The following is a 14,628-nucleotide window of genomic DNA, read 5'->3' on the forward strand; positions in this document are numbered from 1 at the left end:
TTAAAAAATACATTTGAAGCAAATACTGTACAATGGTACCATTTGACAAGCTATGTGATGAGTACACAGGCATTACATTATTCCCTATGCTCAAAATATTTCTTCATGTATGAATACTGACACTATGTAATGAGAAAAACAAAATTGCTTAGTTACAGTAATAAAGGAGTACCTATAATCATAGCCACATATTTTTATTGTAAGGTTTTAAGAATCAATCACATTGCAAATAAATTCAGAGATAAAACATTTTGGGTTCTCAAATTAACTCAAATTAAATAGGAGACTTATATAGGACCTTTTCAGGTATGAAAAGAATTTACATAATTTTACACTCAAGCCTTTTTTGGGGGAAGACTGAAGGAAAAAGAGAAATCAGTGGCTAGCTCTAAGGAAGGTGATCTTATTTACTTTGGGAGTACAGGTGTAAGACACATGTGCTGAAATGCCCATCCAAAACTAAAGTTTAGCAGTTGCCTGAGGAAAAAAAAATATGTAAGTCAAATTCCAAAAATACCTTCTTCAAATTCTGACAATTAGCAAACTCCTAAATGGCAGATAATTTCCGATCTCAATATGAATGATCCCATCTCTTTTGTCAGCTACCAAAATGAAACCCAGAAATGTACAGTTTACATACCAAAACGTCCATCCCGGGGACATATTTGAGGGTTATCTTATAGTCTTTTGGAAGATTTGCCACCTACAGAGACCAAAAAAAAAAAAAAAAAAAAAAGGAAAAAAATATCTGTAAGAAAATCCATACATATCAGTCATATTGTTTTTAGTGGTTTGGAGAAAAACACCTACAAACCTATTATACTTTTAGTTACTACTGAATTTCAATATTTCCATACATAGCGATTTTTCATTCTTGATTTCCCTTTGCAATCAAAGGCACTCTCCAGAAATAAAGTGATAATACAAATCTTTTTTACTCCAAATTCTGTTCTGGGTGGCTAAGTATAATCTACTGAGTTTTGGAAACATGATTTGAATTTCAATTTCCATCTGTGGTCTTGGAATTTCCCTCTAGGATTATATTTCTATTTGTTCCTCCAAAGGATGCGTAACACAGTATATTTTTCTTGTAAGTGGTTTACCAAGTGATATGTCAACATCACCGGGGAATCTGTAGAAACGCAGTCGCGGGCCACACCAGACCTACTGAATCTTATGTAACAAGTCCTCCAGGTGACTCTGATGTACGCTCAAGTTGGAGAACTACTGTTCTACGTTGATCCTAGAAAAAAATGTCTGTGAAATTTCAAAAGATCAATGATACTTATGAGTGGCAAATGCTTTATCACTTAATTAATTTAGAAAGATTCAGTTCTGTGATATAACTTAATCCACTTAGCTGGTGCTGAACGTTTGAGATGCCTCAAGAGTTTACCTAGCTTCTTTTAAAGGCTTTCAAAGACTATCTAACCCATTTCCACCAGTCACTGTGGCATAAGTGGAACAAGCACCTGATTTAGAATCAGGGAATTTGGAAGAAATCTAAACTGTACTTTGGTTTCTCTCATCTGTAAAGTGGAGATAAAAGTACCCATGTCTGAGAGTCAATTTATGAGCTGAGATGAGTGAATGTGCCAATCAATCCATGTTCTTCACTGAGAGCTATACTGGCCACTGACTTCCAAGGCACACATCCTGGTAACTTAAAGAGTTCTAGGTTCACTTGTCTCCTTTTCTACATATAGTACCACCTCTTACATCTCACCCTTCTAGCACGGATAAAATTTCCATCTGTATCATATGGCCCGTTTATAATATGTATAAACTGACTTAGCCCATTGAGTCTGAAAACAATATACAATGTAAAAAAAGTGGTTTTGCTTTATTATATCCTCAATGGGTCCATCTTGCCTTGGTGGACTCATTTTCCCCTTTACCCTGTCTCTAAAATCATTACTATTCCCCATAGTAAGCTGGGATCTTGTGCATGTTTGCCAGACTAGGTCATCTCTGACAAGTCTCCCAGAACACAATCCATATGGTTTCTTCTTGGCTTTGCCAATAGCTTCTGGAATCTGAGAACAGTTTGGTGAGAAAAGAATCTAGTTAAAGGCATAAGCAGTCAGAGGGGAGCCAAGGAAGTAGCTGATCCTACTGTGCATGCTACAATTCTACTTCCAATGGTACCATCTCCCACGCATCTCAGCCTCCAGCCTAACACTTACCAAACATTTATGATGTGCTGGCACTGTGCTTATCAAGGGCTTATGTTGCATGATCACATCCAAGCCTCAGAATCCCTTTCACATAGTATCTCTATTTAATGAATGAAGAACTTAAGGCTCAAAGAGGTCAAGAAACTTGACTAAGGTCACACGATTACTACGTGTTAAGTCTGTACTAGAACTCAGGTCTCTGACAGCAGACCCTCCCTTGCCTCTTAGCTCAACTACATATTTTCATCTATCTACCCTCTGCACACTTGTCCTAGGTATTTTCCACTTGTGAGGCTCACCATCAACCCTCCTCATGCCACCCCCAATAAAACAGTAAAGTCCTTGCTGCTTACTGAAAACACATCTGGGCTGCCACAGAAGGTGGCATTTTTTTTATCTTTAATTTCGGGGTGACTCTCTTACTCTTTACATTTAACTTTCTTCCTCTTGGTCAAACTTCCCACCATGCTTCCCTAATTTCTTTTGTCTTGTGGATCTTCATCCCCATTTTTGAAAAGCAAAAGGACCTTGTTATTTTATGTAAGCCCCAGTGGAAGACACAGCTGACCTAAAAGCTGGAATCAGAATGAGCAGCAACATTCTGTTTTGTTACGAACCAACCATGTAAATGAAAGTCATTCCAGATGGAGAAACATGGCAAGAAGTGGCAGGTGTTCTGAACACAAGCTGCTTGACAATCTAGCCGTCCTTAAGCACAATGAACATTATCAGAAAATAAATATAGAATTGACCGAACTGGTATTCAGATAACTTAGGATCTGAGTATGTACTGAAAGGGCAGAAAAAATGTAAGCGATATGCTGGCCAATTCTGTTTTATTAGTAATCTATACATAAAAATTGGTGCAAAGAAGTCAAAGAAACCTTACAAGAAGTTCTCTGACCAACACACTGAAATCTCCACACCTTCCCACTTGGGGAGTATATAATAATAATTACTGCATTAAACTGATTTACTGATATTTAATTTCTGATGGAACTGAAAAGTAATACTATTTTTGAAAAATGCTTTACAATTTAAACAAGTTTTCATACACAGTCTCTATCACAACCCCAGAGATATGTGTTATTGAGCCTATTTCACAGAAGAAAACACAGAGTCTCAGAGAGGTTAACTGGCATCCCAAGGTCACAGTCATCAGGAGTACCTATTGGAGGTAAGGGTACAAATCTTGGCTCTGTGTGCTGGTCTCAGCACAGTTATCTACAGATCACTCTCCGCATTATTACTTTCTTGGCTTGCATTGGTTTGTTTCCAATTACATTTGGAAGAGAAATTAGGAAGTCAAGTTATATATTTGTATGGCTGCTTCATGAATTATTATATTACTTTCCAAGCATTTATAGTATGTTAAACAGCATTCAGAAAGCACAGATAACCTTGTGATAAATTCGGTTTCTCTTATGTATATTGAGCACTGTGGAAATTTGATAAGAGTAGAGGAAGCCTTTGACCTAGAACTAGGAAGATAAGCTGTTCCTTCGAGGCAGTTAGTTTGATGTAGGACTCATAGCACAGGTCCCGGGGACACACTGCTCAGGTTGGATCCATGTCCTGCCACGTGCTAACTCAGAGATCTTGGGCAAACTACTTAATCTTCTTTAGCCTCAATTTCCACATATGTAAAATGGGAATCATAGAATCGAGCTAGTGGATTTATTAAGACTAAAAAAGGATTACATAACTTGTTTAAAATACTTAGTGCTTGAGCGTGGTGTGTGAATGAGTACGAGTGTTTATTATTAATTGCAAGGGAATGGGACATTCTAGGTATAGGGTTATATGCAAAGACAAGGACATGGGAGACCAGGGACAGATCATTCAGGCTCTAGCAGGTCGGAGGTAAGAAATAGCCCGGGAGGGGCTTCCCTCGTGGCGCAGTGGTTGAGAATCTGCCTGCCAATGCAGGGGACACGGGTTCGAGCCCGGGTCTGGGAAGATCCCACATGCCACGGAGCAACTGGGCCCGTGAGCCACAATTACTGAGCCTGCGCGTCTGGAGCCTGTGCTCCGCAACAAGAGAGGCCGTGATGGTGAGAGGCCCGCGCACCGCGATGAAGAGTGGCCCCCGCTTGCCACAACTAGAGAAAGCCCTCGCACAGAAACGAAGACGCAACATAGCCATAAATAAAAATAAATAAATAAATTTAAATAGCACTTGGCAAACAAAGAGAGGGAAGAAAAAGAAAAAAAGAAATACCCCGGGAAAGCCATTATTAGTGAGGGACCTGAATGTCGGGCCAAGGAGGCCAAGAGGGAGGCAGTGAGGTTCCCCGGGACCAGTGTCACCACCAGAACCCCACAGCAAGTCACTCCTGCCTCAGGCACACCGCTCCTTCCCCGTGGAACCTCTACTCCTCGTCTGTAAGATGAAGAGGGTGAAGTAGGTAACTATGAAAAATTCAGTCTGATTTACCTTTCTCATGGACTTAAGCAGTGGTGCTACACTGCAGGTGTTTAAGCTGGAAGGGAACATGACCGTCAATTTAGGAAGGTTAGTCTGGAGGGATGGATTGGAGCAAGGAGAGAATAGAGACTGGGGGCAGTTTAGAACACCACTAGGAAAGTACTGAACATGCATAAAATATTTATACAGAGACCGGAAGCTGAAAAAGCAGAGACGTGGTTTAGATTCCAGGGAAGCATACTGTTGGTAGTGTGAAATGGATACATAACCAAGGCTACAGATTTTGAAAAAAACAATCTATTCCAGTAAAATATGTTCAGGGCAAAAAATAAAATAAAATAGAACCTAACTGGTGGAAAATTTACCAAAGGTCCAATTATTCCAATGAACTTTGTGGTTTGGAGTGTGAGGATGTAAATACTGTGCCAGATCATTAAATGCATAAAACTGCAAAAACAAGTCACTTTGTGATGGGCTCACTCTACTACTAGATGGGCCCATTTGTTATCTTTTTTTGGATGTCTTAAGGACTGACCATACTCAGTGACATGAGGAGGTAAAATGCATACGAGAATGGCATGCAGAAATGCTGGAAAATCAGCCAAGAAAAAGTCTTTGCAAGCCAAACAGGCACTGGCTGTCTACCATACCCTGCAGGTATTTGGACTCAGGAGAAAAAGAACTCAAAGTCAGAACATTTAACACCCTCTCTAGATCACTTATCCAAAATCTTTGGATTTCATGATTCAAATGTCATTGAGGTCTCTAAGTCTCATGAAATCAGTGGCTTCCTGGACATCTTTAGTGAGACACACTTGTCTCAGTTGTTTCTCCCAAGTTCTAGATAAGAATCAAAATAAAGTAGTAATAACTCATGATTCCCTTGACACTACATAAAATGTTGCACATATGTGAACCTTTCTGAGGAGAGAGTCCAGTTTTCAGAGTGTTGGGAGACCCAGAGAAGTTTAAGAATCACTGCTGTAGAGCGAAAAACCTTCTACGCTTATATTTTAAATATCCCAGCTCACTCCTGCAGCAGCTTAGTGTAATGCTGGTTGTTCGGTCTTCAGAAATAACACAGGACAAAGAGTTTTGCCTTTTTTAAAAAAAAATTTATTTATTTATTTGGCTGCGTTGGGTCTTCATTGCTCCACGCATGCTTTCTCTAGTTGCGGCGAGCAGGGGCTACTCTTCATTGTGGTGCACAGGCTTCTCATTGTGGTGGCTTCTCTTGTTGCGGAGCACGGGCTCTAGGCATGCGGGCTTCAGTAGTTGTGGCTCACGGGCTCTAGAGTGCAGGCTCAGTAGTTGTGGTGTATGGGCTTAGTTGCTCCGCAGCATGTGGGATCTTCCCGGACCAGGTCTCAAACCCGTGTCCACTGCATTAGCAGGCGAGTTCTTAACCACTGCACCATCAGGGAAGTCCCAGCTTTTTGTCTTTTTATTTCTCCTTATAAGCCATCTCTTGTTAATATTGACTAAAAATCTAACTAACCAGGTTAATTACCTTTTTTTTCCTTTAATAACAACTCAATTAGTGATTTAGAAAAAATTAACAGGACAACTCATAAAGACTTTTCTGGGTCATATTTTCTCAGTGAAGAATATCTAAATGAAGTTAGATGACCCTCATTCTCCTTTCAGATAGAAGAGATTAAAAACATTTTTGGTTTATTTCATAGACACACCTTATAATGTGGATTCCAATTAAGTAGTACTAATTGAACTTCTATAATATGACTGCTTCCTAATCATAAGATAAGGTGACTACTACCTAGGAAATAAAATTCAAGAGGATAGAATGCTAATTCTTAAATTGCAGTTGATATTGACATCTTAAGTTAAAACATCATAAATTATGAACTGGGTTCTTATGCTCTAGAGATGGGCAGTTAGGGGTTCAAACCTCTATTCAGCTCCCTATTTCCAGGTGAGGATTGTCAGGTTACTAACCATCACCAGGCCTCAGCTTCCTAATCAATAAGCAGTTGGTAAAAATAATTACCTCTGGCCTTCCCTGGTGGCGCGGTGGTTGAGAATCTGCCTGCCAATGCAGGGGACACGGGCTCGAGCCCTGGTCCGGGAAGATTCCACATGCCGCGGAGCAAATGGGCCCGTGAGCCACAATTACTGAGCCTGCGCGTCTAGAGCCTGTGCTCCGCAACAAGACAGGCCGCGATAGTGAGAGGCCCGCACACCGCGATGAAGAGTGGCCCCCGCTTGCCACAACTAGAGAAAGCCCTCGCACAGAAACGGGGATCCAACACAGCCATAAATAAATAAATAAAATAAAATAAAATAAAAAATTAATAATAATTACCTCCTAGGGTTGTGATGACTAAAAGAGAGAGTCCATACAAAGTGCTTTGCATGGTACCTGGATACTCACACAATAATGATTACTTTAAAAAGTCAAGGAGCAGGAGATTTTGTACCTAAGTGGTTTATCTTATAAAGGAAGAACAATTTTTTCTTTATGATAAGATTGACATGTTTGGTAACATAGCCCGCTACTTGTCAGTTTTTACGAATATTATTTCTAATACGCTTCTGTCCTTTCTTTGCATACTATAAGTCCTAAACAGAGGACTTTAAACAGAGAAAAAAAGTTAGCTGTTTAGCTTTAAACAGAGAAAAAAATTTTCTACTGACCACAGGAGCAGAAATTTAAATGCTAAATATTGCAAACTAATCAAAATAAACTTTAAAAGCTCTCCAGCTATCAAACCATTGTTCTTCAAGGGTCAAACAAAATTATGTGAGACCTCTGCTTTTAAAGAGAAGATATGCTTAATAAAGCTCAGAGTTCACCTAGAAATGGGAAGTCTCAGAGACTCCAATCTTGCGTTTTAAGGCAGTGGTAATTCTATCCAAAGAACATCGTATTTGAAGAAGACTAAAACTTCCGCATCATTCAAAACTGTCCAAAGTGTGAAATTTGTTATCTAAGTATATTTTTATAATCTTCCATTATTTTAAACTCTAAGAGTCATGTATTAATATAATCTACTTAAAATAAGTGCCTACTTCAAGACCTGGAAAACCACGAATTCTTGACTTTTAATTCTACTCTACTGATTTGTAGACTGACCTTGAAAAGACAGAGTAATTTCACCTTTACAAGATGGGGCTGGGACAGCAACCTGCCTTAAACATTTTGAGGAAGACAAATAATTACTCAATAGATAGTTAAAGATAAAAAGGTTTTTAAAAAAGCAACCAAGTCATATTCAATTAAATTCCCCCAAATGAAGGAAAAAATATCACAAATGAAAGGAACAGCAGAAAGTACAAAAGGAAAAATTAATTTGAACTATTTCAATATTTGGATTCCTCCTTATATTAACACTTAACAATCATTAAAAGCTACAGCTGAACCATCCCATAGATACAAGTTTTTAGAGTTTCATTCATCCCCTTCCCAGATACTTGACCCTTTCTTTAGGTAGGTCTGAGTTTGCCATTTAAAACAAGTCCTGCAACATTTTTTGGAAACAAAGCAAAATGTTCTGTAAATAGATGAACTATTATGCTGAGTAAACATGCCAGAAGGATTTCAAATGAAAACCATGGGGATTGCAGGGGCAGTACAAAGTGTCCAATAAGAAATTTAAAAGAAAATGACAGTAAAGTCATAAATCGTGTGCTTCTGTGACATGAGAATCACCCCAAGCAAACAAACTCAATGTTTGTGGGCACAGTGCAAGGTGCCACCTAAAGCAAAGGAGGAACTGGCAGAATGGGCAAAGGAATGATTTCAGCTGAAGAAATTACTGTGAAAAACAAGGCAAAAAGGTACTCTCAACCCACTTTCTTTTTCTCAAATAAAATGTACCGAAGTTATGTCTGCAAAGAAACCAGATCCTCTTGTTCGATATAACCTCCTTTAGTCAAGGCATAACTGAATCTTTCCAAAAGGTACAACCTAAAAAAGTATCGCCATGGAATAAAAGAATCTCAGAGCTAAAAAGGGTCTCCCAAGTTATCGGATTTAGTAGTTCTTATCTTTTTGGGTGTCACAGACGTCTCTGGGAAGCAGATGAAAGTTATACATGCTCTTCTTAGAAACACACATAAGGCACACGTAGGCATAATTTAGAGCTCATTTTGCAAGAATTTCAAAGTTTATGAATCCTAGATTAAGAACTAAGTATTGATCATGTCCTAGTTCCTCATTTTCAAAACCAGAAGTTGAATCCCAGAAAGGTCCAGGGACTTATTTGTCCAAGGTCACACAGCTGGGTAATAGCAGAGATGGTATTCAAAAACACCCCAGTAAGCCTGACCTACTTGAAGATGCTTTTTTGCCCCACTGTTCTCTAGAGAGAGGCTGTGATTATCTATATCCATAAAACTCAAAAGTAACTCATGTTGCTGCTAGAATTAGTGAAATTAATGAGTTTTAGGCTAAGGATGGGAGCACAGCTTTTTTTCAGACATGGAAACAACCCAATATTGTAAGTATTATGGCCTAAGCGGTCCTGCCACTTCTATACAAATAACTACCACCTGGCATATTAGTCAGAAACATTAACGTTCCTACATCTCATCTCCACAAGCTGTGATTCCGTATTTCTGAGGCAGGGCCCTGATAGCTATACTTTTAACACGTACCCTAAGAGATTGTGACTGGATGGTTCTCAAATGATATCCCACAAACGCTGATTTAAAGCAGTGGCTCGCAAACATTTTTTCATAAGCTCAATTGTTTTTTCAAGCCAAGTCTTATTTAGAAACCCAGACACATAAATAATAAAAGCAGAGAGGCTAGGTGGGCTCTTGAAGCCAGTTTGAAAACCACTGTCCTAGAAGATACAGCACAGGTAATGGGACCAGGAGCTGGGCTTCACCACTATTGGGTCTCAGTTTTCCTATTTCCGAAGTACTTTGTCTAGATTGTCTCTAAATTCCCTTCCGACTCCAGTATCCTATGACCCCACAAATGCCCCAACTACCATTACTGACAGACAGTATTTAGCAGGCACTTGCTATGTTCCTAGCACTGTTCTATTCACTTATTTAATCTTTAAAGTTACTCTATGAGGTTAAGTACAGTTGACCCTTGAACAACATGGGTTTGAACTGCATGGGTCTACTCATACTCATTTTTTTTTTTTTTTTTTAACAGTTAAGTACGGTAGTACTACATAATCCATGGTTGGTTGAATCTGCGGATGCAGAACCACAGCTAGGGAGGAAGCTTGTATACAGAGGGCCAACTACAAGCTGTGAGAAGGATGTTCCACTGCTAACCCCCATGTTCTTCAAAGGTCAATTGTACTGTTAATCTATTACACTGATGAGGAAACTGAGGCACAGAGAGGTTGTGATAATAACTGTGGTAAAAAATTTATATATACATTCTCTTATTTAATCTACACTACAAAATGGGAAGTAAGAACTGAGATTTAGAAACGTAGTTACTTATCTAAGGTCAAAGAGCAGGTGTGCCAGATTCTAAAATCCATTCTTTTAACCAATAAATTAGCATAGGTTGGGTCCCACGCTACACCAGAAAATCTTTCAAATGGTATCCATTTACGTGTGGTTATTGCGGACTGAGTGATATGCACTCATATATTCATAGAGATGGGTTAGCTCCCAAACTAGATTATAAACACTCTGAGACCAGGGATTATTTTATATCTTTCAATGTCCTACTCTATGAAATACTGGCTGGGCATTAAGTAGGTCTTTATTCAGTTAGAAGTGATCTTCTAAGTCCTTTTTTGTTACTAACTTGATTTTTTTCCCCAATAATCCAAAGTAAGCACACTAATTTCATTTAGATCAACTCTTGCAATTAAAAAGTTCCCCTCTGAGTCAGGTGCTCGAGGGGTGACAGAAAGACTTTTTTCAGTTTAATGATTTTTTACATTTGCCCTTGGGGCAAGGAATTATATTTTAGTGTTAATAAGTATCTCTTTCCAGGCACTTCTTTCGCCATGCTTCCTGCCATTTTTCACTGTACCAACTGATAGGTAACAGAGTGAAAATAAGCAGATGGTCAAAGACAAGAGTGGAAAGTCTTGGAAGGTGCTTATAATACCTACTTATGCCACTTGAAAGTATCGGTTTGACATTTCACAGGAAGTGGTGCTCATTAAGTAGTATTCCTCAAACAGCAAAAAATAATGACTATAAGTAATTTTTCTTAAATACCATTTTAATTTTGGACATGCTCAGCGTGTGGTCAGATACACCATCACCTTCCATCTATGACTCCTTGCCCACATATTTGAAATTGGACACCTAGGACCACTTCAGACCTCCCCGCTCATCTTAGCTCCATGGTTCTACCAGCAGCCCCATGAGAGCTGTAATTTCCCAGTTGTGGCCTACTTTAAGCACATTTTGGAGACTCGTATTAATCTAACATTTATATAAATCCATACAACATAGATAAAACTACTCATAATAAGAAATGAGATTAAATCAAGGTCACAATATTTTGGTCTCTAAACCGTGACAGAATAGACCACCTAGAGCACTGGTTCTTAAACATCCTTTAAGGAATGTCTTTAAATGTAGATGCCTTCAGACCTACTGAGAATCAGTGGGGCCCAGACACCTATGATTGTCATAAGCGCCACAGGTGATTATGATGCTGCACAGTGGTACACATCCTTACTTCATCGAACAAACATTTCATGAGTGCCTTCTATTGATACCAAATTTCGAATATAAACATTTTCTTTATATTTTAATATAGTTTCTTGGGTCACAAACTAACATGCAGCTTGAGGGAAAGGATCATGATACATGTTTTGAAAAAAGTACTTCATCACCCCACCCCCATTCTTATACCTAGCTGGGCATATAGTAGGCAAATGTTGCATTGCTTTGGTCACCAGCTCCTCAAATAAAACATGGTGATACATCTTCAGGCACTGCACCAGAGAATTTTTTTTAAACCTGGACTTTGTAAGTATCCAAAGAAATCTGCATGGGGTGTGTGTGTGTGTGTGTGTGTGTGTGTGTGTGTGTATTCTTAATTCTGCATTGAGACTAAGCCAGCAACACTCAGATCGTAGCATTAAACTTCTGTTTTGAAGTTTGGCTATGAACCCAAAGTAAAACATATAAACCAGGAAATGCATATCAAAATACAGAAGATAAATATCTCAAAAAATATACTTTTCTTTCTTTCTACATACTACAATCCTCATTTCTTTCCTATTCTCACATCACGTCCGTTCCCTAGACAATATTCAAATAACTGAGTGCCATTTGGCTCTTTTGAACCAGGAGCTTAGAGAACTGCTTCTCAAACTTTGTTCATCCTGAAAGCACACACTGTAGCTCAAGTGAGCATGTACAATCACCGCTAGATCGTGAGAGTTGGGAGGAAGGCATTTCAGATGCTGTGTTATGCTCTCCCTCTCTGTGGTTTGCATCTTAAGAGAAGCATGGCACGAAGCCGGCAGTGACCAAGGGGCACCAGTGTAAAACGGCTTTTCCTGAGGGAAGAGTTCCAATGTGATGGACGTGGGAGGTGAATCTGGTCAACATTTGGGCAACAAATGACTCCAACTGTGTTTACTGAGGGAGCAAACACCCACCCGCATGTGACAGGGTCTTCAAGCTGTTGGAAAGGGGGAGAAAGACCATCTCAGATATTTTGTTAGGCTCGTTAGAGAAGAGTAGGAAGGCATGTGGAAGGGAAATAAAACACTTTTAAGAGATAATGGGGAACAAGCTAGTGCTGGCACATCAGCACAGAGAACTCGCCAGTGTCCTTCACTGCCTGTGAAGGAGATGAAAAGACCAGCAAAGAAACAAAGCCACTTCCGTGGGGTGCAACAGGCCAACTTTACCAACAAGATGCTCCATGACCTTAAGTATCTCCCTACCTGCTCTCTACAAACTCTTTAGAGTAACTCAGTGACTTCCCTCCTGGTCTTCGAAAAATACTAATTTGGGGCAAGAAAAAAGGAAATCTGTTTCAAAAAGTACAAGAAAAAGAGTCACAGCAATTGAAAGCATTCCTTACTTACCAATTTTGTAACGTCCTTCACATCATCAGTCACACGGTTCCTGCAGATTCCTTGAGTTTTGACGAGAGGACTAAAGAGGAGCAGTTGAAGATAAATGCAAGTGATAATCCAAGTCTAAATGAAAACAGAAAACATGCTGGTGATCATCAGTGAAAATCCATAGTCACTAAAACTATTAACAATTAACGTCTTCTGCCTTAATGTGGAAAAGGGAATCTACCTTTTTTTTTTTTTTTTTTAACGCTACTGGCTTAAATACAATTAGATGCAATTAGATGCTGAGCTTTCAAACTATGCTGACCAAATTTTTAAAAAATTTTCTGTTAAAATATGGTTTGGATTTTTCATTTCAATGACAGTATTGTTAACTTTTGTCAAAAGCTTTCTACGGGCAATTCCCCAATGGCAATTAGGAATGAACTTGTAGCAACATGTGAAGGATTTATCACTTAAGGTGTTTTCTAAAAACTAGGGAATGCATAAAATTCATACCTTAAGGCACCAAAAGAAACTTTCTCTACTTTAAATGTAGACTGTTTGACAAGTAGCAGCAAAACCCTGAGCAGGGCTTTAGTCCGATAATCTAATAGTATACCCAGTTAAAGTGAGGGGAAGAGAGAGAGATTTAGATATAGGACAGAATTTAACCTAATTTGTGAGACATCAAAAGAATCATTGTTTTGAATCACAGCTTTTTGGCCATTTATTGGCAGACCATAACCAATATGTCAATTAATAAGGAAAAATATTTTCTTAGTCAATGGGAAGACATTCTTGAATCCTGGCATGAACCCACACTCACACGCCCCCCAAAACACCTCTCTTTGAAAATAACTCTTTCAAATATGTAAAATAGTTACCTTTGTGCATGGCTTATTTTTTCTTATTACACTATATTTTATGTTTTTAAAAATCTGGGCATCTATTTTTTTCTTCAGTATCTTTACAACACATAGCAGAACCTTGAATATAAAAAGCTCTTAATAAATATTTGCTGGACGAATCAGTGACCAAGGTTAAAAAAAAAAAAAAGTGTAATGCTTCAAATTTGATACCTGTTTATTGAGCCTGTATTATGAGACAGGGACTGAGCCAGTCACTAGAGAAACAAAGGTGATAAGACACCCTTGAAATGCAGATGCAGGTAAGTAGGTGACACCCACACCCCTTGATAAATGCTTTGGGAACTCAGAGGAGGAAAAAATTAATCAGTTGACCTTAAGTGAGACAACTCGTAGCAGAAAGACAGTGCCAAGAAAAGCCAGAGAGAAAATGTGACTCTGGCTGGATTTTAGAGGACAAAAGAAGAGTTTGCAAGAGTTGACAAGGAAGGGACAAGTATTCCAGGAAAAATAAACAGCATGAGCAAAACATGGAGATGTGAAGATATTTTAAAATGTGAGAGTTCTTTTAAGAGTTAACATTCATCCATGGCATCTTAAAATTACACAAAGGCCCATCTGCACATGGCTAGAAGTCTTTCCTATTTATTATGTAACCAGCCATGTATTATATGGAACTGGATTATTATTTTCAATTAATATCTGCAAGCTAAATAGATTTTACCCTGGACCAAATTGTAATTATCATTTACTAAAATTTCTAAGACTACAATGCTACCTACATAGATAATAGTGGCTTCGAAACAAAACTAAAACCCTTTTATTGTTTTACCACTGTAATCTACGTATTTCAGCAGTAATCCTGCTTAATTTTGTTTAAGGCTACTTTGAGCACGGTGGGGTCCCACTTTTCATAGCAGCATCTCCCTTGGACCAAAATGAAGACTGAATTGTGTAAATGATTTGTTTGGGGGATGATTCCTCTTTTTGGACAATCCCAACACATAAAATATCCTCTAATATCCCTTCATGTACGTAAGTATAATTGCTTAAACTCAAGCTTTCTTTTATACTGTCATTGCTAAGACCTAACCCTCCCTTGAAATATATTTCTCCGAGATCCTCTTCCATGATATGATTTTGGAATCTTCCCTAAGGACCTCTGTAAATGGCCAATCTCA

General features: G+C 38.7%; 1 protein-coding gene across 2 annotated transcripts in view; it reads right to left on the reverse strand.

Annotated features, from left to right (window-relative positions):
* Nucleotides 1–14,628, reverse strand: part of KITLG (KIT ligand) — a 93,513-nt gene that overhangs the window by 43,599 nt on the left and 35,286 nt on the right. For both annotated transcript variants that reach the window (XM_068560073.1, XM_068560072.1), the window contains exons 2-3: nucleotides 12,606–12,719; nucleotides 641–703 (exon numbers count right to left, since the gene is read on the reverse strand). In XM_068560073.1, the coding sequence (XP_068416174.1) occupies nucleotides 641–703; nucleotides 12,606–12,719 (177 nt within the window). The remainder of the gene's footprint in view (nucleotides 1–640; nucleotides 704–12,605; nucleotides 12,720–14,628) is intronic.

The sequence above is a fragment of the Eschrichtius robustus genome, chromosome 13 (genome assembly GCF_028021215.1).
Source record: "Eschrichtius robustus isolate mEscRob2 chromosome 13, mEscRob2.pri, whole genome shotgun sequence".
Classification (NCBI taxonomy): domain Eukaryota; kingdom Metazoa; phylum Chordata; class Mammalia; order Artiodactyla; family Eschrichtiidae; genus Eschrichtius; species Eschrichtius robustus.